A 21,335-nucleotide genomic window follows, 5' to 3' on the forward strand; every position below is an offset into this window, starting at 1 on the left:
TATCTTCCTCAAAACTAGCCTGATATTCAGACTGAATGGTCATTTGGTTTCCACTCCATGATTCAGTTTTCGTTTTCGTTTTCTGTGTGGGGGGGGTGTTGAAACCAATCACTAGTGACTGACGTATCCGGCTGCTCCAACGTTATTTTCAGTTACATTGATGCTGGGCGTATTTACTAACTTTACCAAAAATGTCGGTTGTTTTTGACAAAGGTATCGTCTTTGCAAAGACAATATATTGGTTATGGAACGATTTCAACAAATATTAATCTGCCGAAACGCCACGAACGGCTCAAAATTTAGTCCCGCCCACAAAGGCGCTGATTGGCCCGATCGTTTTTCCACCTTTGAATAGAGCAACACCAGACACTGAATCGCTCGACCAAATCTGAAGAGTGGGCGGGTCGCGATTCAGGAGTCTGGAACCAGGCTACATCAAAACTAGTGAAACAAGGCAAATGTAAACATGTCATTCCCCATGTGAGTGATGCAGTCAATCTCACAGCCAATCAGTAACAAATATGTCGCCAAACAAACACACTCTTGTTCAATTACTTACATTTCATTCACTGTAAATGAAGAGTTGACTGTTAAAGAAATGATCATACTGTAACAATTTAAATGTTCTCATTTCCTTAGCAATGTTCATTCTACTTACGTATATCTACATTTCATGCACTGACTGATTAAATAGGGGGGAATTTAGATGATGATTTGTCTTTTACATGAACATCAAAGACTTGATACCTCCTTTGAACAAATGGCAGACCTCTTACATAACCGTTACTCCACGCCATTTCATAAATTTAGTGCATATGGTGTGTCAAATGTGTTTGCAGTATTCCATCTGTTGCTTTGACTTATGATCATGCAAATATTTTTGTCAGTAAGCCACGGTGGGCATCGGTCCAGCCAGAGACAAACACAGATATGTTAGTCTTGACTGTGAAAGACAGACAGAGAGTTTTTGCAGACACACACTGGCCATCCAATCCGTCTCAGTCCTGGAACAAACAACACAAGTGTAAAATGTCAGATTAGCAGACTCTGAGGAATTTGTTCTTGCATTTTCATTACAGTTGCTGTGGTCAAATTTGAAAGCCATAATGCTTTCAGTTCAAAATTTCAGTCTTTTATCTCTTTTTTGCAGCACTGTTGCTTCACTTGAGAAATTTGATCACAACACTTCTGTCTCTCTCTGCAGGTTGTGACATTGCTAAATGATCTATACACCTGTTTTGATGCCATCATTGATAACTTCGATGTATACAAGGTATGTCAATTATTGATTATTGTCACCGCATCTTGTTCAGTAATTAGAATGATCCATTTTAACCGAAGACATTGTGTATTTGTTTACAATCTTAAGAGTTGTAATAGAAAAGACTTTTTTCTTACTTTCATACTAAAATATGCGACTTTGATCCAAAGGGCTTTACAGTACTGTATGGATTTTTAGCATGGAGGGCCCCAGTAGGAAACAAACCTCCAGCACAGGACAGTGTTAGTGCCAGGATCTACCCATCGATCCATACAGGAATACAATAGCAATGCAAGGCATACACACAACTCCAGTTTTTGGTGCAAACTAATAATGTAATAGTATTTCTCATAATAATTCTAATAATCGTAATTCTGCACAAGCTACACTACCATCCTACAACTCAAAATTGTGTGTGGGATTACTTTTTGCATTGTTCTTTCTCTCTTCTACTTTCTCTAACCTTTTAGCTTTTACCGTGTTTCCACCAGGTGGAGACCATCGGCGATGCGTACATGGTGGTGTCCGGACTCCCGGTGCGGAACGGGAAACTCCACGCCAGAGAGATCGCTGGCATGTCACTGGCCTTGTTAGAGCAGGTCAAAACATTCAAGATCCGGCACAGACCCAACGACCAGCTGCGACTCAGGATAGGGATACACACAGGTACGTCTGTCCTCCCAGCTTCACTGGGACCTGCAGGAGGCTGGGTGATGTGCTGATTAGAGAGACCATCATGTAACCAGAGGGTCGCAGATTTAATCCCCCATAATCCCTAACATCCGCCCTGTTGAGGTGTCCTTGAGCAAAGCACAGAGCACCAACATCCTGGGTGCCTCTGCAGTCCGCAATCCGCCAAGCAACCAATTCCACCTCCACTCCACGAGAGGGTAGCAATTCGCTTGAAATCTAGGTTGAAATTCAGATTCAACTTTATGCAAATGCCTGCATTGTTCGCCATGTGAGAGCCAATCCATTTGGCCAAGAAGATGACGTTGATTACGTGTTGCTTCTACCGGCTTTCGTCCAACATTCTCATTACCAGGAAGCTGTCCAAGCAAAAGTCTTTTCTGGACAAATAAATTATTGTGGTGTCGGGATTTCCCAAGTTGACAGGAGAAACGCTGCCTGGAAGACGGAGGCAGATGTTGTCGGTGACTTAGATGGGTCGACACAGGCTGCTAAGATGAATTTAGCAGTGAATTAAGCAATTGTTAGCGATATTTTTTCTGCAATTGTTTGGGATTCATTAAAACGTATTTCTCCAACTCCATGTCCTGGATATTAAAAGTTTACACAGCTATCTAAACCCTTTGGATATCAAAATATTTGGGTCGGACAAAGTTGGCTAACTCCCACTTGCTGCCACTAGTTGACATGCCCAGAAGCGACCAGTTTGAGGGGGCGGCCGCGGCTCCATGCTAACACGCTGCTTTCGGTGTTTCAGAAGGATGTGTGAAGAAGCAAATTCATAATTGCAGTGTGTGTAATGTGACAACTGAGGAGCTATAAAATCACGAATGAAGTGCTCTAAAAAACAAAATGTGAGCTAAAAAGTTTCAGCTGCTTTTGATCCAATGAAATTAATCAGCGTTGTCAGGCTCTCTTTACTCCTTGGACTTCATATCTCTTATTCACAACAAAATCCTATAATCAGTCATAGCAATGTCACAATTTTATTACTGAGTAAACGTTTGTGGATCGCCATGACAAATAGCTTCATGATCATTTATTGTGTGATAAATAATTGGCGAGTCAGGCAGCCTCTATGTGATAAACTATGTACTTATGTATCCAGTGCAAGGGATTATTTCCTAGTGATTATTATAAACTGTTGTGAACATGGTTGATGACACTCAGTTCATCCCAATCATCACAGAGAAAGGGGGAAAGACAACAGAAACAATTTTGCTCAAGAAGATTTACTGCTCCTTCAGTTACCCAATAATCTAGAAAATGACTCACATGAAGGACTGGCCCATTAAAGAAGTACTCAACTACTAATACTTTAAAACAAAAATATGATGCTTTTGGGCATGAACCAAACAGTTTTTTGTTTTTTTTTGTCAAAAATGTACTGACTGGAAATCCTTGCAAACAATTTTCACCTCAAGGTTTAGGATAAATTATTAGAGGTACAAGTCCTAAATAACTGTGTTTATCTTTAAGACCAGAAGTAGGCTACAACTAGGAGTAAATACTTCAACTCGGGTCAAATATTTCCTAAAGTGGTAATAAAAATAGACTAAACTACAATAAACTACTCAAAAAAGAAGCATTATTAAAAAAAAAAAAAAAAAAAGGTTATGTACAACTACAAGTTACGTTCCACTTCTGGGTACCAACGGTGGAACGTTTAGTCTGGACACACAAATACAGGATGTTTTGCCTTGCTCTGTCTGAAACATTTACTCTAAAATAATTTATGAGAGGCTTTTCCCATAGTATTTAGACTGTATCGGCTCATGGCGGCAGTGTTTATATTCTTATTCAAACACTTGACATGCAGCAGAGATGGACCTTTGAGTAGCGTGCGTAGGTTGGCACTTAGCGTTGTCGGTGTAAGCAAAGCGCTGTGAGCGTGGTTTCACTCCAATCATGCCTTTGATTTCCTATTTAAAAACCACTTTTACTGAGATTTTCGTATGATAATGATGACACTTGTGTTCTTAGCATGTGTTACTGTTTAATTATGTCCCCCCACAAGTATATTTTAACTATATTTAGCTTCTGTTTTATAGGTCCTGTCTGTGCTGGGGTGGTTGGTTTGAAAATGCCCAGATACTGTTTATTTGGAGATACTGTCAACACGGCATCTCGGATGGAGTCGAATGGAGAGGGTGAGTGTCATTTTTTCAGACTCTGTATCTCTTTGGTGCCTGTCAGCTTTTATATCACATGTTGCCGCTTAAACCCGAATGTCACAATCTGGCATTCAACAGGGAAAAACATGTTTTCCACGAATTCGAGCGGCGGCGGTAACAATGTGCTCATTATTCGCTGCTATTTGGTATTTGCAAGTACTTCGAGTTTTCTTAGTGCGCTTTTTCGAGCATGTCATTGTTCTTCTCTGTTAATGTCAAGTATAATGTGAAAGATTTTGTTATTCACTCCCATTATCCTTCTTCTTGACTGAAATCTTACACTTGACGTTCATCCAATTATGTTGAAGTTGCTTGAGCTCCCTGCCCATATTTCACAGCAAGGACCAAAGGATAGACAAATTGCATAATAGTACATAACAACTATAATGTGAGGCATTTCTCACTCGGTGACAAAAGGACAATAGGACTCATCTGAACAGCAACGAGACAGCATTCAAGATATAATGAAATCTTGAATGCTGTCTCGTTTCTCGCATGCTGTCTTGTTGCACAATGGTAAGATGATCAAACAGCTTATTTTCCAAAAAGTCTGCATATTCCTTTAGTGACTACGCTGAAAAAACAAAATGATTTAATCTCCTATTTGAGTGCAAATCTTTGTTATGTTTGTTAAAACAACTGTAAACAAGCATCTGCCACTATAGGGATGGATAATTTCACCTGTCTCAAGAACTTAGTTGAAATAAGTGACGATCTGCTGAGATTTCCTTAAGTAAAAATATGGTTTCAAAGCTGAATATGAGATGCATTGACCTGCTGAGACCAATGATTTTTGCACTGACATTATAGTTCTTAACTGGCAGTGACAGGAACTAGTGTTATGATATGGCGGTTGGATATTTTGCGAGCGGATCATCACATGTATTGATTAACTACTGAGTCGCTTCCTGTATTGTGCCTCCACTGGTAAATAATTGATAGCACTTACAGCTCGGGGCCCTCACCCTGCGATAAACCGTGCAGCATGAAGCATCAAAGGCAGGATTCACGTCTCTCACATCTCTCACATTGTGCGCATTGATTGGACACAACAATAAAGATTTTCACCGCTATTAGCATCTCAGCGCTGACGTCTGTCGGCCTTGAACGCATCGCCAGCGTCTCACTTCTGATTTTTCCTCATGTATTGTAGCTTCTAGAGGCCTGTGATGAAAGGGGAGGGCAGTGGAGCTTCAAGTATTTTGAGGAGCGACACTTGTTATTCACAGCGTTACACACTCAGTCTTGCCTGTTGTCCTCTGCCTTGCAGCCTTGAAGATCCATCTATCCTCAGCCACCAAAGAAGTGCTAGATGAGTTTGGCTACTTTGATCTACAGTTACGAGGAGATGTAGAAATGAAGGTAAGGACACAAAAAATGCATGGAGATTGTTTTATTCATCTGGGTTTACTAGAAACTTTAAAGCTCAACTCGAAAATCATAGATCAGTGGTTTTCAGTCCCGGAGCCCTGCTGGTTTTCCGTCTAGCTAGCTAATCAGGACCTGATTTAGACCTGGGACTCCAAGTGGATGAAATTAACTGCAATTAACTAGCAGGTAGGAAAAGCCAGCAGTATTCTGGGGAGCAGGATTGATAACTACTGATCTACGTAGATGGACAGAGTTGCAGTGCCAGAAAAACAGGCAGCATGATGCTGATGGAGGCGGTGCAGCTGAAATGTGTTCATGGCGGCTGCTGAGTAAAGACACAGCTCGTTTGTTTTTGCAAGATTGTTTGCTATTTCCAGGTTTTTATCTGTGAACTTTGAATAACCGTAACATTACATCATGCTAAGTCCAGTTTCTCTGTCTAGTCTTTCTAGTTAGGAGTGAAACACAGATTTGAAATGATGACTATGGCATGGTTGTTTTTGTTCTGATTATGCACAGCGCTTCATTTAAGGAGAAAGGTGGTGTAAGGTGAGCTGAAGGGCAGCCTTTTAGAGGACATCGCCCCCAACTCCCCCCACCCCCTCCCATTTCATCTCCATTGATGAACCTATTGATTTCTGTGTTTTTCCAGGGCAAAGGCAAAATGAGAACCTATTGGCTTCTTGGGGAGAAGACTGATGTGTATGTTATCTGAGAGGCCTGCTGATAATGTGGCAGCGGCAGCAGCAGCGCGGTGGAGACAACAACAGAGGCTCCGGTGGCCAAGCCACTACTTTATTTGTTCTAGAATAAGTCCATATTGGTGATTCCCTGCAGAGGAAAGTGAACAACACTATACTTTAAGACAGAAATAGAGGGAATTCCAGGTATATTTATTACCTGCATACTGTAACTGCAAAAAATTGTAAAAGTTGTTTTTTGTATGAAGAACCTTTCTGTCCTGAGAGTGAGTACTTTTCACTGATAAATTCTTATTTTTTGTGCTTTCTATATTAAGATTTGTATAATGTGTTTGGGAGTCAATGATGTATTAATATTTCCTTGAAGCATTCATTGAAGACGGGAGGCACAGTGTCATGATCGATGTCAATGCAGAGGTCAACGTTCAACAGCGGTGTTATACAGTACAAGATAATATGTATATATGTATATCCAAGATACTGTAAGATATTTTGTTCAATAAACTGAGTAAAACACTTGCTTTTTTTTTTCAATTTATCGACCAGGCACTATTTTGATGTGGGTGTGTGGCTAGTTATTGACATTTCCCTCTACAGAGCTATAGTGTGTAATGTGAGAGAGGCAGTGACCAAGTGAGAGAGGCTTTATACGGCCGTTCTTTAGGAGTTATGCTTTACTTGATGCTTTGCCGTGCACAAGGCTGACATTTACTGTGCTCATGTGAACTCTCAGAACATATCTGGGCCACATCCCGCTGATAACACTTACCCAAAATGTTTTCATCTAAATTTAACCCAGAAAGAATTTATAATCGCCCTTGTGCTGCCCCCCGAAATATTTGACGTCCCGGGAGAATCACATATTAAAATGTCTGGAAGTGAATACAGAGCTAATGCAAGTGTACCAGTCAATTCAGCAGAGGGGCAGCCTACCTAGTGCAACCTTTTGGGAGCGTAGCTTGAAGATTTTACTATTTTTATCATCTATTTTTATAATCTATTAACTATTAGCGCTATGCTTTTCTCCTTGCAAGTCATTTTAGTTGAGGCGTATCCAGCTGGAGCCGCCATCGAGCATAACACTCAATACAGTACTGCCAGGCTTAAGTGTTTTCTTTTTTAATCTAATCAGCGGTGTGCTGTTGAAAACTGAACATCAAGCATCTGTAATTAACTATGCAGGTGTGGATAGACAGGGGAAGCACACGGAGATAAAGAGAGATAAAGTGATAGAGAGAAAGAGAGAGAGGAAGACTGTATATGAGAACGGTATCAGGCAGCTGTGTGTTGCTGCAATGACATCACGTCTCATTAGACACCCATTATCAGTTGTGAAACGGGGGCATGGGCTCTGTCTGTGCGTGTGTGTGTGTGTGTGTGTGTGTGTGTGTGTGTCTTCATCTCTGCAGGAGAACATCTTTCCATAACTGTAATTACCGCCCACTCGCTCACGCTGACACACCACCGGTGGCTGTGTGAGCCACACTGTGGAGAGTGAATGTTGGTGAGTCCACAGACCGATGCTGAGCGCTTCCTGCCACACAATGACCTATTAACTTATCAGAGCCGACCGGGCCCTCGATCACACTGCCTTCCTAGGGGTGAGGGGGTGAGGAATGTATTGTGCAGAGAAATTCCCTGAAATTTGTTTCTTCACTTCCACAGAATGGACTGCTGTGAGTGCAGAGTCACACAAAGGATAACAAATAAATGCCTCAACGCATACCACAAAAAAAAAAAAAAGCATTCAACAAGGGGAATGAATAATTTTCAAAACCACTTGACGCACAAGTCTGTAAAAATCTTAAATTGTGGTATGGTTTTCTTGTTTTTTTTATTCTGAAACATGCTTTGAGCCACTGCTAACTTGCGTGGTGAAGAAAATGAATAGTCGGGTCATCTGAGGGTTTTGATCGGGGGAACGCACTCCACACATGAGACAGATTTCCTTTGACCGTGGAATTTTGTTTTATTGATTGATTTTTATTCAAATTATGGCTAAAATGAGAATAAATCATAAGAAACATATGACAGAGAGACACAACTGTAAGCAAATGTGGGAAATAAAAATGAAAATTGCTTTATCACACTTCAATTCAAATATTAAGAATAAATCTGATCCAAGGTCCTGTGTTTCAGAGGCAAATTGTTTTTCCTGTATCATCCTATGAGATAATGAAATGTTTGGTGAGAAAAACTGCATAAATATGACCAAAAATTACTTGTCGCCATAGCTACCTCCGGCTAATCCTGCTGAAAGCTCAGAAAGGATCAGCAGCAGCAGAATTGTCCTGTGATTGACAGAACACATATCTGAATCTGTGCCATGCACTGTGTGATGTGGCTAACCTGCATCCCCAACAATACATTTCACTTGTTTATGGTGGGGGCTTGTGAACACAGTCCTTTGTAAAGGTGGAGAAACACTTTCCCTCCTATTCTCCGAGTCCTGATAGGTTTCTTTGTCATTTGTCCAAGGACAATAGCAAGATATTTACCCAGTGTAGGAGGAAAATGTGGCTTTTTGTTGTTCAACACCGTTCAGTTGCAATAATTAGAGGTTGCACAAGGCAACAGTGAAATGATAGAAAAAGATGCAGGGAGCCTGCAAACAAAACCAGCTCTCTGCCCAAGCAGCATGAAAAAAACAGGACAAACACACTGTAATACACAGAAAATACTAAATTTGCAGTCACCTTTAAAGAAAAATACATGGTGGAACATTTACAAAGTTAAAAACAAATTTCTAAAGTTTACGTTTGCAATACTCATAGATGCAGCAGTGGGATGTTCATACTAACTTTCTGTTCTCCTTTGCTAGTAAGACCAAATTGTTTGCACATAAAAAAAAAATCCTACATAATTGCTACCGAAGTTAGATTAGATATACCTGGCAGATTACAGCTGACACATGTAACACTTTGAACATGGTGTGATGTTGATACACGAGTGTGCCTGTTATAGTTACAAGTGACATTGCTTAACAAAGTATGGTGGAAACCACACTCAAAACAATGACTATCTAAGTTTCGCAGGTTTAATGATCGCTCAGTTAGCAGGTTAAAAGTACTAACGTAGGTCTGTTGCTAATGTTACTGTAAGCAGTCACTGTCTTTTGTCGGTTAAGTATTTGCTTGTGACTATCCATTGCAATAGGTATGGAGTAATAATGTTACTAAACATTTAGTACATTGTTTTGAAAAACATGTTTGATATATTTACAGTATATAGTGTTGATATTTTACTGTCTCTGTACACATGGTCGCTCTATGATCGCTCTGGCTAAAATTCTGTCATTCCGTTATTTGTGGTGGCTTCACCAGTCTCAGTAGAACAGCACATGCTTGTTTATTTGTTTGTTTGTGAGCTGCTGTCAGTCCAGTGACGTCAAAGTAATGGCAACACTGTTGTGAAGTGATCGCTGGGAAATGCAGTGCAAAACACCAAGGAAAGGAATAACCACTTATCACCAAAGGTGTCGCCAAAATCGAGAAAAACAAGAATCTTGCGGCTTTTCACTTTAATATAATGCATCCATAAAGCTGTAATAAACCGACAGACTGACATACTATCTCAGTTCTCAGGTGGGAGCACAAGTTGATCCAGCTGCTCAGTAACAGGTGTGCTGAACATGGATGTCTTTTTGAAAGGAGTGTCCGAGGTCCGTACAGCACTCACACCCTGTGACACAAAACACACAACATGGCAGGGAGAGAAGAATAACGTTCAAGTTGGTTATACTTTTGCTCAGCTTGGTTTTCTTCTGCTGCTCAGAAAAAAAAATTGTGTAAAAAACAAAAAAATCAGTGAAAAACACTAACAGTGATCAATCACTTGTTAAAGCTTGCATGGTATGTGTCCAATAAGTCAGTTCATGGCATGAAGAATGAAAAAGCAGAATTATACAAGATAATGAATGAAGACATTTTGCACAAGGCAGACACTAAGAATGACTGAATAGAAGCTTTGAACACAAAGTCTATAATCTTCTGAGTTGTCCTGACCTTGCTGGATAAACGCAACGCTTTTGAGAGCTGCTGCTTTTGTTGCATTCTCCTCTGACATTTTATTGAAGTCTGACTATGTGAGATTTGGTGCTATTAGTGATTATGTTTAGTATTTAAAAGGAAGAGGGAAGGAACAGCAAAGTTGCACATAAGCACATGCAAGCCCAAATTTTCACCATTGGAGATGAAATATAATCTATTATACATAATTTATTCCTTTTGGTCCATAAATGAAACAATTTAAAATAGAATTGACATAATTGAATGCAGTTACAGTGTTAATCCACTCCAAATCCCTCTCCCCAAATACATATATAATGAAACAATGAAAATATAACACTCAGTTCTATCCATTATCCATTAGTAGTGATTTTAATAAAGAAATATGGAAAAATCTGACTGACCTGTACCCGCTGGTGATTCTCACTCCAAAATGTAACAGCCTGATCAGTTTTGTAATCATAAACCTGACCAATGAGAGAAGGAGAATACACTGTGAACGGCGTTACACTGAAAATACATTGCACTGTGTTCTGTTTACATCAAAACAATTTATCTGACGCTGGTTTTCTTCATTCTGCTCATACTGTTGAAGCAATGTTTTATTTTCGCACATTTTCACTGTTAGCACACATATTTTATATTTAAAGTCAGTCACCTACATCTACTTCTTCAAGAAAATTCTTGAAACAAATTGGTTTGGATTGGAAACAAGTGAAATTATCTCACCCCATTGGCAGATTTTTTCACTTAAGAAAAATACGATTTTAAGACTCAATACTAGATTAAATGACTTGTTAAGATGGATATATTTAGCAGGTGTTGGCTATGGTTCCCCAGTGGGTCTGATGTCAACAGTTGACTGTTCATGAACACATAATGGAAGTATGTTAAGTAAAATGTGACACTTTTATATATAGGCTATACATTTACATACGTTTGTTGGTTCAGGGTCAAGAGGCACAAATCCCTCGACAATGAAATCCTTCTGGGTGGTGGAGCGGAAGTCTGTCTTGGGAGGCGCTGGGCTGAATTCTGCATGTACCTTCTCACTGTGAAATAATGGGTGTAAGCAATATCAGCATCTACCAATATTCTGTCTGAGAACCTATTGAGTTTTTCCACTGCACATACTTTACAGTATATATTGGGCCTACTATAGGTATGGTACTCTATCAGCAGCACTGAGCAGACTGTCCTGTCTGGCTATGAGTAGTCAGCACTGTTTGAAGGCGGTCCAGTTTGAATTTTGTTTGGGCAACTTACCAGCACGCTTCTAGCATAACCGCACTGAAATAAACTGCACCCAAAACATGAAAACCATGTTTGAAAACACTGAAAACCATACCACACAGTGACAGTATAGGGATGACATGGAATACTTATGCAGTGGTAAAAACAACATATGGCATAGCTGTTTTGCAACATTTTCCTATAATTAAGAAATCAATATCAGGAAGTCTATGTGCTGCATACACTTAAGCTCATTTAAACATATAAAATGATTAGGCAGATAAACATGTAATACTATAGAATGTATATATATCAGTTAAAGACTAGTTGTGTAGGAATTTAAACATCCTTCCACGTGTCCTTTCATATCATTCTGTAAATCTACAGTAATCAAATACATTTAAGTAACATTTCCAAGCTGTGTCGAAAGAGATTGGTGTGATATTTAAGCAGACGTAGGCAATTTTCAAGGCATGTGACGGCCATGAAAAACAAAACCCTTACACTCTCCAAACCGCTAGTCTGGCCCGCACATTTGAAGGTGGTAATGCTATTTGTTCAAAAGGCTGTTCTTTTTAACATAACAACAGATAGAAAAACCTAGAAAAACCCTCTGAGCTCTTCCTCGGTCAGGAAACTGGAACGAATCAAGCGGCTTTGGTGTGTAGCCTGCTTATAAAGTCCAGGAAATGTTGTGTATGGCACAAGACTGAGTGATGAGACACCGTCTACTGCAGGACAAACAATTTTCACTGAAGACTTGACACTTTGTATTCTTCATGTGCAGTTAACTTGCGGGGGATTTTAATAACCACATCTGTGGGGATACACTCTATTAACCACATTACGATGAGTAACCTAAATGTAAAATCGCATCATAAAATCTGATTAAAAAGGTGTAAAACCACCCCAGACTTGTAAATATTACATCACTCTCCACCCACAGGTTCCCTTCAAGACATGGTCAAAGAAGTATTATCCGTTTGCATAAACAAACCACTTCCAACATTGACTTATGTAGGATCAAAAGACTGATTTCACAGCTGATTTACCTTATCTTCTGGGTGATATGTTTTTCCAAAAGCTCGCCTCTGATGCCTGAGCCATGGAAATGTCAAAAAACAAGAGAGAAAAAAGTGAGAGTGCGTAAAGAATCTTCTGAAAAGCATTTATTAAAAGGTAAAATAAGAACAGAAAGCCAATAAAAAAGGTCACACAGTAGCTTTCAGTGTGTAATGTGAATGCTGTAATGTGGTGTTCTTTGAAACACCACCTGAAAAAAAAAACATCTTTTCAGCTCTGCTCAAGTGCAGACCTGCTGTACATGCATGGGTTATAATGATGTGAGATAAAACACTCCTTACTGTGGATGGTGAGAGACAATGACACATACCCCGCTCCCTCACCCCTGGACCCCTGGGGGGGATGTAGGATGCTCTCTCTGTGCTGACACCTTCTATTTTTGATGCCAGGTCCACCGTGAGAATACCTCGGTGTCCGTGTTTCTGGATTTGTACTCTGGACCCGTCAGTGTCAAGAACTGCAGCAGCCCTCTGAATAAATACACACACACACAACATATCAATCCATAATGTATTGTGGTGTGTGTGTGTGTGTGTGTGTGAGTGTTGGACATATATAACCTATCATACACAATATATCAATCTATAATGTATTGTGGTGTGTGACTGTGTGTGTGTGTTTGTGTGTGTTGGACATAACCTATCCATAATGCATTGTGGTGTGTGTGTGTGTGTGTGTGTGTGTGTCACAGGATTATAATGATGCTCAGTAGCAACAATAAAATAGGAAACACTGTTAGTAAGCCTAGTATGGGGTCACACACACACACACACACACACACACACACACACACACACACACACACATAAACACAAGCACACATGGCAGTGTTAATGACAATTAGCTAACAATACATTGGGTACAACCAAGGATGTTTTATATTAACAACCAGAGATACATTAATTATTCATTGGCTGACTACAGTTTAATAAGTGTTAGCGTTAGCTGCTAGCTAACTTAGCACCACTCACCTCTTCGACCCAGTTGTCCAACAGACATTTTCCAACTCTCTTTTCCGCAGAGGCAGTTTGAGAAGTCATGGCGATTTAATGAGCATCAAGATAATTTAGAAGTAACTAAACTGGCTTAGCGAGTCGGCGAACTGCAAATTATATGTCATCTAAAAACATTAAAAGGCTCGTCTGCTCGCACCTTGCCAACTTGCCCAGAGCAACCAGGATTCTGTTGACGGAAGTGTCGCCATGGCAACAACACTGACTGCCGCGGTCTGGGTTCAGTTTTTGGATCAAGACAAGTGAGCCTGGCTTCTACGTACAAAATAGGCGTATACGTTTTATAAATATGTAAAAATATAGTCCACATAATTTTATATATTAGATATAATAGGATTATAGTCGTGTCTCATTGAAATAGGTAAGTTCCAGTTCAATATGACAGTTTAACAAAGGTGCATCAGATTCCAATTCTGCATAGCAGGCTGTTTTTTATGTTCTTCAAAGGTGAACCATCATGAGTCAAGTTTAGATTTCACTTTAACAAAAAATAGACCCATATAGACCCATATGTGCCACTAAACAATATGTATTTTCTAGTAGTCTAGATAATAGACTAGATAGTCTATTATAGATAATACAATTATTAGATTATTAGTAGATAATTCAAGATAATCTATTAGATAGTTAGATATTATATAGTCTAGATAGTCCAATCTACTTTTGTCAGAACAGGAGAAAATGGAGATGACAATAGGCCTAATGAAGTAATTTTTATCTGTTCCATTCTGTCATGGTCTTATGCAGTTACTGCCCTTTAGTTTAGGATTTTCGCCTTCCCTACCCTAATCCCTTTTACATCACTCACAGTTTATTTGTGTCCACACACCCTTATTTGAAATATCACACATGCTCTAACAGGGTGGATTGATTTGTCCTCAGATGCACCTGATGGTTCTACCAAAGCATCCTGTGATGTTTTTTTTCCCCAAAGAACCTCAGTACTTTGACTGGGATGAAATAGTCTCTCATTTCTAACAACTGGACAGAAAATGAGACAAATGCTTAATGTGTGTGAGTATGTATAGTATAGGCTATAGTTTAGAATTATTTCATCTTTCTTTAAAAATAGAATTAAATAGGCTCTAAATAAATAATTCATCAAAAATAAAACAGTGGCAAATATTTAGTGTGTGTGTACGTGTGTGTGTGCATGTGTGTGTCTACCAGTGTCTGTGTGTGTGGGGGGGGAATGGATGAGAGGAGCTCTCCCCTCTCTCTCAACAATTATCGTAAGGCTCTTAACCCCAAACTGCTCCAGTGGAGCTGCTCAGTGGCCAGCAGTAAAACACTGTGGTTGTACTGGGTACCTCAGCTGTGTATCCAGCAGTAACAAACCAACTGTCAACACAGTATGAAAGCTTAAAAACAAATCATCAAATCATACACATAAACCCACAATACTCGTTACATGGACTGGAATAAACATGGCCTAAAGTAGTCACTGTAATACCTAGAGGTAGCAAACATAAGGGCTGCCATACTGTTACTGAGGGTGTAGTGTGTGTGCGTGTGTGTGTGTGTGTGTGTGTGAGGGGTTGTGGGGTGTCAAAGTCCAGTATCATGTATTACATTTATAACATTATATTTTGCAACAATGTTCAGCATGCAACTGTCACTATGATCTATTCTTTCACAACTGGTTAGTTTTCAATATGTAGAACTGAATAGGCATACTATTAAATGAAATCAGTATCACTTAAATAGCAATGCACAATCAATATTACAGGAATTTATCTTGGTAATATTGGTACACAGACATGGAAACAGTAATACACACAGTGAAAGGACGGCAAGACCTCACATCCTACTCAGATTAATGTCAATGTTGGCTACATTAATAAAATCAAAACAGACGTAAATGGTTCTTTGTCTGAAAGCTTGTGAATGGTAGATTCCTGGTGAATGGTAGATTTCTTAATAGGGATGAAGGATGAAGGAATTAATCATCTCTCTGTGGTTCTATCAGGTGAACACAGAAGCATATCGCTTGGTCTCCAGGAGACAGCTGTTGGTGAGAATAATGTCCCCTGAGGTGCAATTACAGTGAAAAGAGATCACCCTCTTTCTTGTCATCTGCAGACACTGTGAAAATGTCTTACCACCCATCCATCTTTTCATCCATCCATTTTCTTGCCGCTATAATCCGGGTCAGGGTGGCGGCGGTGAGCAGGGCGAACAGAGCAGCCCAGACGTCCTTTTCCCCAGCAACTTCCTCATGTTCCTCCTGGGGGGGGGGGATCACAGGCGCTCTCAGGCATGCTGGGAGATGTAGTCCCTCCAGTGTGTTCTATCTAGCGTGTGTGTGTGTGAGAGAAAGCTTGTGACCATAAATGAGGACCTAACCGGTGGTCAATCTCCTGATCCCTTTTACCCTCAAATAAGAGAGAGAGAGAGATATCTGAACTCTTGGGGCAGCTGCTCCCACCTCACCTGAATGAGACAGGCCATCTTTTTTTCTGGGACAAAATCATAGTCTAAGATTTGGATGCGCTGATCCGCATCTTGACCACGTCACACTCGGCAGGAAACCGCTCCAACGCACCTCGGAGTTCACAATCTGATGAAGCCAAAAGGACGGTATCGTCTGCAAACAACAGAGATGCTAAACAACAGAGATGCTGCAAACAACTGGACGCTCTACATACTTCGGCTGTGCCTTGATATCCTGTCTGTTGATATCACAAACACGCAGGTGACACGGTGCATCCTTGTTGGAATCGGATGCCAACTTTGAACAAGCTTGATTTAATGCCAGTAACGTAAACACAGCTCTCACTTTGAATGTATAAGGACCGCATGGCTTGCATTTTCCACAGGATCCATCAGGCAACACGGCCTTCTCCAAAGCCACAAAACACATGTAGAGGAGATTAGCAAACTCCCACGAGCCCTTGCTTATCTGTGAGAGGATAAAAAGCTGGCATAGGTTTCCCAGGGAGGTTGAGCAGTGTGTTCACACACCCTCCAGTACCTTTTTTTTCAAAAATGGGGACCTCCATCCCTGCCTGCCAGTCCAATGGCACTGTTCCCAAAATCCACATATTGATATGTGTCACTCACACAGACCTCAACGATATCCAGAGTCTTCAGACTTTCAGGAGACAGTGGTGGAGGGTGAAAATGTGGATTTGAGTGCCTGACACTCAACCAAATTTTCAATGTGAGTCAAGCGTTTTGCATTATATTACATCATTTAGCAGACACTTTTGTCCAAAGCGACTTACAATAAGTGCATTTTGTCAACAGTCGTCAAACCAACTGTATCACAGTCTTCATAAGCTATCTTTTGCGTGCTGCTTTTGTGTTGCTATGCACCTTGTGTTTTTCCACTCGAGGCGCCTTGTGTTTTTTGGAAGAGCACCTTGAGTGCCCCAAGTTGAACAAATCTGCTTCAAACAAATCTTCAACTTAAAGCAGAAGGGCACCCACTTCTGTGGTGGCTCTTGTAAACAATAAACAGAAAACAGCAGGCCTGGAGGCAGATTAGTGCTGCACTCTAAATTTCTGATAACATTTTATCATCAATTTATATTGTTTATAACAATTGTATAATTAACTAAATCACGTTAACCTTACTGTAGCTAGCACAATCAACAACAGCTGGTTGAGTGACCGACAGCTGATCGTCAGCTGATTCTGTTGTTGCCTAAATTAAAAATTTTGAATGGCAGTGCAGCGCGTCTCTTTGTGTTCAGTGTTGTGCAGCCTGTTCTTAATTCTGCTGCCACTGCATCAGACCAAAACAGAGATAAAAGAAAAAAAATCAACACAGAAAAAAATATAATTAACATCATAATACACAGGTCCTCAGTTCTGATTCACTGAGTCACGTGCAAAACCGTTGAAGTACCTGATAAATACACATCTATGACTGCACAACTATCAATTTAAATAGTATTGCATTAAAAAAAAATCACCTTTCACACCACGTTGTTAAGCCCATTGTTCAAGAAATATATTGCTCGATAGAGGCATAATATTTAAATATCATTAATTTATATTTGAGAGATCTTGTTGTAATAATGTAAAATGTTCCTTTGCTAGTCTTCCTTGATAATTTCATTTTGTTGGTTTGTCCTCTCTTTAAGCTGGATTGTTGTTGTTTTCCTTTTTCGACTACTCCTTTAGCACCCAACCACATACCTACCATCCGCAATGTCTAAGCAGAACCTCATGGTCCTTATTTCCACCACACAAGCTATATATAGCTGCATTCACCATGGTGTCAGGCAAAACAAAAGTCTATGCTGCAGCGCACTTTTATCATCCCCCGAAGGTGAACATCATTTTCTGCAAAACCAAGGATCACCGAACGCTCTCATGGAGTGTGCATCTCTTCGGGAAAAATTGCTATTTGAACATTTTATTACTTTGCTCTGCAACCATGTCGGTCCAGTTACATGTTCATTGAGAATCGCATACCATTTATTTATATTGATGCAAAGCCTGCTAAATTTAACATTCAGCGCTTGTTACCGTGGATATGAGACATAGACACAAACCACCGAGTCTGTTGCTGAGAAACAGCAGAGGAGTTCCACTGTCAGACAGCCAATATGTCTGGAATAGTCTACCTCCACAGCATGAAGCACAGTCAGAAATCTAATCAATGTTTTATAGATGCTAGACTGTCAAACTGTGCTTTGTCATGCCACACAAGCAAATAGGTGTCCACCCATTAGTTTATAGTGATCTGTGATGATTTAGGTTTTGCCACAGTTGGCTGTAAAATGCCACATGTAGTAAGCAGTGTAAGAATAGATAAGAAGTTCATGGTAATATCGACGTTATGTCAATGAAGGGGTCAGGTATTCTTCAAGAGTACATGCTTTTCTGGAACAAAAACAATACAATCTAGCTCTTTAATCACAAGCAATGCCCTTATAGCAATGGTATCATATAGTATCAACACATAGGACAAGCCCATCGCTATTTATAGGCCAAAAATAGCATAAGTTTTAGTCCCAGAGCAAATGTGTGAGGAGCTTTTCAAGCAAAGCATTTCTAATGCTCCAACTCCTGAGGCTTGGAACAACATTCCCCCGCCCAGTATTAACGTTGTGGCTTATGTGCGGTCACTGAGGCGAGTATGATTTGGAAGGGGATCAGATTCTCCCAAGCATGTCCATATAATTAATTCTTCCGTCCCTTCATCAAAAAACATGTCGCTCCGAGAACTTCTTCACAGGGTTTCCTCTCTCCTCCTAACGAACACACAGGGCACTGATGTTGCTATTTCTGTAGCGCATTGTGATTACATGTTGACTGACCATCTCCATGACTACCAGCATCTCTGCAGATCTATTGATGAGATATGAATGTGGTGGGCTTTTTTTTTTTTTTTTTCTTCCTTTTCAGAAGCACTCAGAGCTGAAACCCTGGCTTTGCTTGCAAAGCATTCGTGTCTCACAGCTTAGACGGGCACCAATTTGGAGATATGGCCTCTGTGGGAATTCTGCGCACTCTTTGAACCAAATCACCCAATCGGGAAGATGTGGCACCAGATCTATGACATGGCTTTCATCCATTTACTTTCATCTCCCCGTATAGTCACATCCTAATCTCAGACCAACCTGTACCTCTACCATTGTGAAGGTCAGGCTCTAATATCTTAAAGCACTGATCTGAGCTTTCATCTTCAGGCTCTTCAAGGTGTTTGGGGTTGTGTTGGCTGCCATCAATATTATCTTCAAGATACAGATACAAAAGATATGGCCATTTTATCATTACATGCAAAATAAATCCATAGAGAATTACAGGAATTATGGTTTCAGCTTTTTTTTCAGTGATGGAGAGGAATTTGCATTTCCATTCCTGTAAATGCAGCCCTCTGTTGCTGCTTCTTTGAGATCATCCCTCAAAGTGCGTCCAAGATGTCCTGCCTCTGAAACGGACGTCCTTTGTGCATGTCCCGCTGCAGAAATCCTTAAGCCGTCTGTAAGCGGAAGAAAGCTGAGATTTCAATCACTCAGACCTCAAGACCTGGCTGGCAGAATGCACTGTGTTGGAATTTCAACAACATAATTCAATTTGTGCCTGTTAATACGCGCCATTCATCACTGTTAGATCTGCACGCTGTATTTACCTAGCTGGAATAACACTTGAGCCTGCGCGGTGTGGCCTGCCCCTTGGTGTCGTAATAAAGAGGTGCGCTGCTGTGTGCAGAAGGGGCCAGCGTTATGTGAGAGCCACTGTCTCCCCTCAGTACGCGGCTGGGGTCTTTTTCCCCCTTCAAACCCCTGAGCTGAGGCCTCGTGTTTTGGTTGGCGCCCATCAGTGTAGTCAGCTGGTCTGCACATCTTGGCCTCTCACTTTGAGAAGGCCTTTTTTTTCTCTTCTTCTTCGTCGTCTTCTTCTTCTTTTCAGCGAGGTGTAGCACTGTTGCAGTTAATAGACGATTCTCTGTGACACACAAACACCTCCAGCGGGTTTCGGCTGCTGCCCTCGCGCCCGAGGGCAAACATGGAAAGTGTTCCCTGTCTCCGCTTTTCTGCTTGTCTGTTTTCCAGGAAAGCAAGGAAAATGATTGGATTATTACATTAAATTTATGGAACGAGGTGTCTAAGAAGATGCAGTGTTTCACGTCGTGTTTCATCAGGTATCTATGGAAGGATCCACTAGATTGGCGTGGCGAATGCTGGATAGGAATGCAAAAATACAAGCCTCTCACGTATGTTATAGAGACAGGTTTGTTATGGACATATGGCATGCAGCTGTAGTCCAACAACCACACAAATCAACCAAGAAAACACCTGGCCACAGAGAGGATCAGACTCCAACAGATAAATATATACTCTGTTATAGCTACTGTATCCACAACACTACTGGACACAAACACAGGTCAACAGTGTTTCTTCATACGGTAAATGGGGAAATGTAGGGGGTCAAACTGTTCTTGTGTAGTTTATGGGAAGGGGAATGAATGAAAACAATCTGAATATTTTTGTTAACGGTTTATATGATCTTTTTATTAGTCCTGTTACTGGTAGGCCTATCATGTGGATTTTTAGAGGTGTTGGCAGAAAATTATAGTGTAATCCTAAACTGTTAAGCTTCAGTGGAGTATAAAATATATAGGCAGGAGTCCTGGCTATGAAAATCACTATGATGAATGAATATAACATCTAGGCAATAGCTATAATGAGTACAGTAAGTATGGTGAACAGTCCTAAATCAGAGTGAAAGTTTCTTCATATTCCAGTGATGTCTTCAGCCACTCCAAAGCTTGTTTTCCATAAATTAAAATGATGTAGTTTGGTGGCATCCTGGTGGCTCTACTTGGCTGAGGTGCATTTTATGTACTGTAACAGCAATATACTGGGTTTGAATCCTTGCTGCATCATCCCCGCTCTCTCTTTCTCTCTGTAATGCAGAAAAATACACTTTTTTTTTAGAGAAAATTATGCATTCTGTCTCCTTGATCGCTCACTCTAGCTTGTCTTGTTTCCGGTCACTCTGTCTGGATGTACAGGCAGTTAGAATGATTGTTTTTCCCATCAGCAAACTAAAGGAGATTTATGGTCAAGATGTCCTGTTTTAGTCATAATGAGAGAGAGCTTAAAGAGGGGAAGTTCAAACCGTGACCCTTCTCCTATCATAAAGACTTCTTCATTGCTGTATTTATGTGTCGAGCGAGTTTCATGTTCCTTTGGCCCTTGAAACCTGTTAAAAACCCATTGGATAATTAAAAATAAATACATAAGCATCAGTGAGAAAATAATCATTATGTTCATCATTCCTGAAAAACCTATATTTTACAGATGGTTTTTCGTCCAAAAACAGCGACACGCTCCCATGGA

At 40.4% G+C, this 21,335-nt stretch overlaps 2 protein-coding genes across 2 annotated transcripts in view; one reads left to right on the plus strand and one right to left on the minus strand.

Annotated features, from left to right (window-relative positions):
• npr2 (natriuretic peptide receptor 2) overlaps positions 1-6,342 on the plus strand; it is a 49,598-nt gene extending 43,256 nt beyond the window's left edge. The window contains exons 18-22 of the mRNA XM_071534072.1: positions 1,205-1,273; positions 1,753-1,927; positions 4,003-4,101; positions 5,396-5,487; positions 6,149-6,342. Coding sequence (XP_071390173.1) covers positions 1,205-1,273; positions 1,753-1,927; positions 4,003-4,101; positions 5,396-5,487; positions 6,149-6,211 — 498 coding nt within the window. The 3' untranslated portion in view covers positions 6,212-6,342. The remainder of the gene's footprint in view (positions 1-1,204; positions 1,274-1,752; positions 1,928-4,002; positions 4,102-5,395; positions 5,488-6,148) is intronic.
• A 3,428-nt stretch (positions 6,343-9,770) lies between these two features.
• On the minus strand, positions 9,771-13,586 carry spag8 (sperm associated antigen 8). Its single transcript, XM_071534092.1, has 6 exons — positions 13,492-13,586; positions 12,831-12,990; positions 12,490-12,535; positions 11,142-11,256; positions 10,609-10,671; positions 9,771-9,878 (listed from the first exon to the last, which is right to left on the minus strand). The coding sequence occupies exons 1-6, from the start codon at positions 13,558-13,560 to the stop codon at positions 9,771-9,773; spliced, it is 561 nt and encodes a 186-aa protein (XP_071390193.1). The 5' UTR covers positions 13,561-13,586.
• Between the last annotated feature and the right edge of the window lie 7,749 nt (positions 13,587-21,335).

The sequence above is a fragment of the Centroberyx affinis genome, unplaced genomic scaffold, assembly GCF_046629955.1.
Source record: "Centroberyx affinis isolate AG114_WGS23_722 - 3 ecotype Tasmania unplaced genomic scaffold, CSIRO-AGI_Caff_v1 ptg002483l_1, whole genome shotgun sequence".
In the NCBI taxonomy this organism is placed as follows: Eukaryota; Metazoa; Chordata; class Actinopteri; order Beryciformes; family Berycidae; genus Centroberyx; species Centroberyx affinis.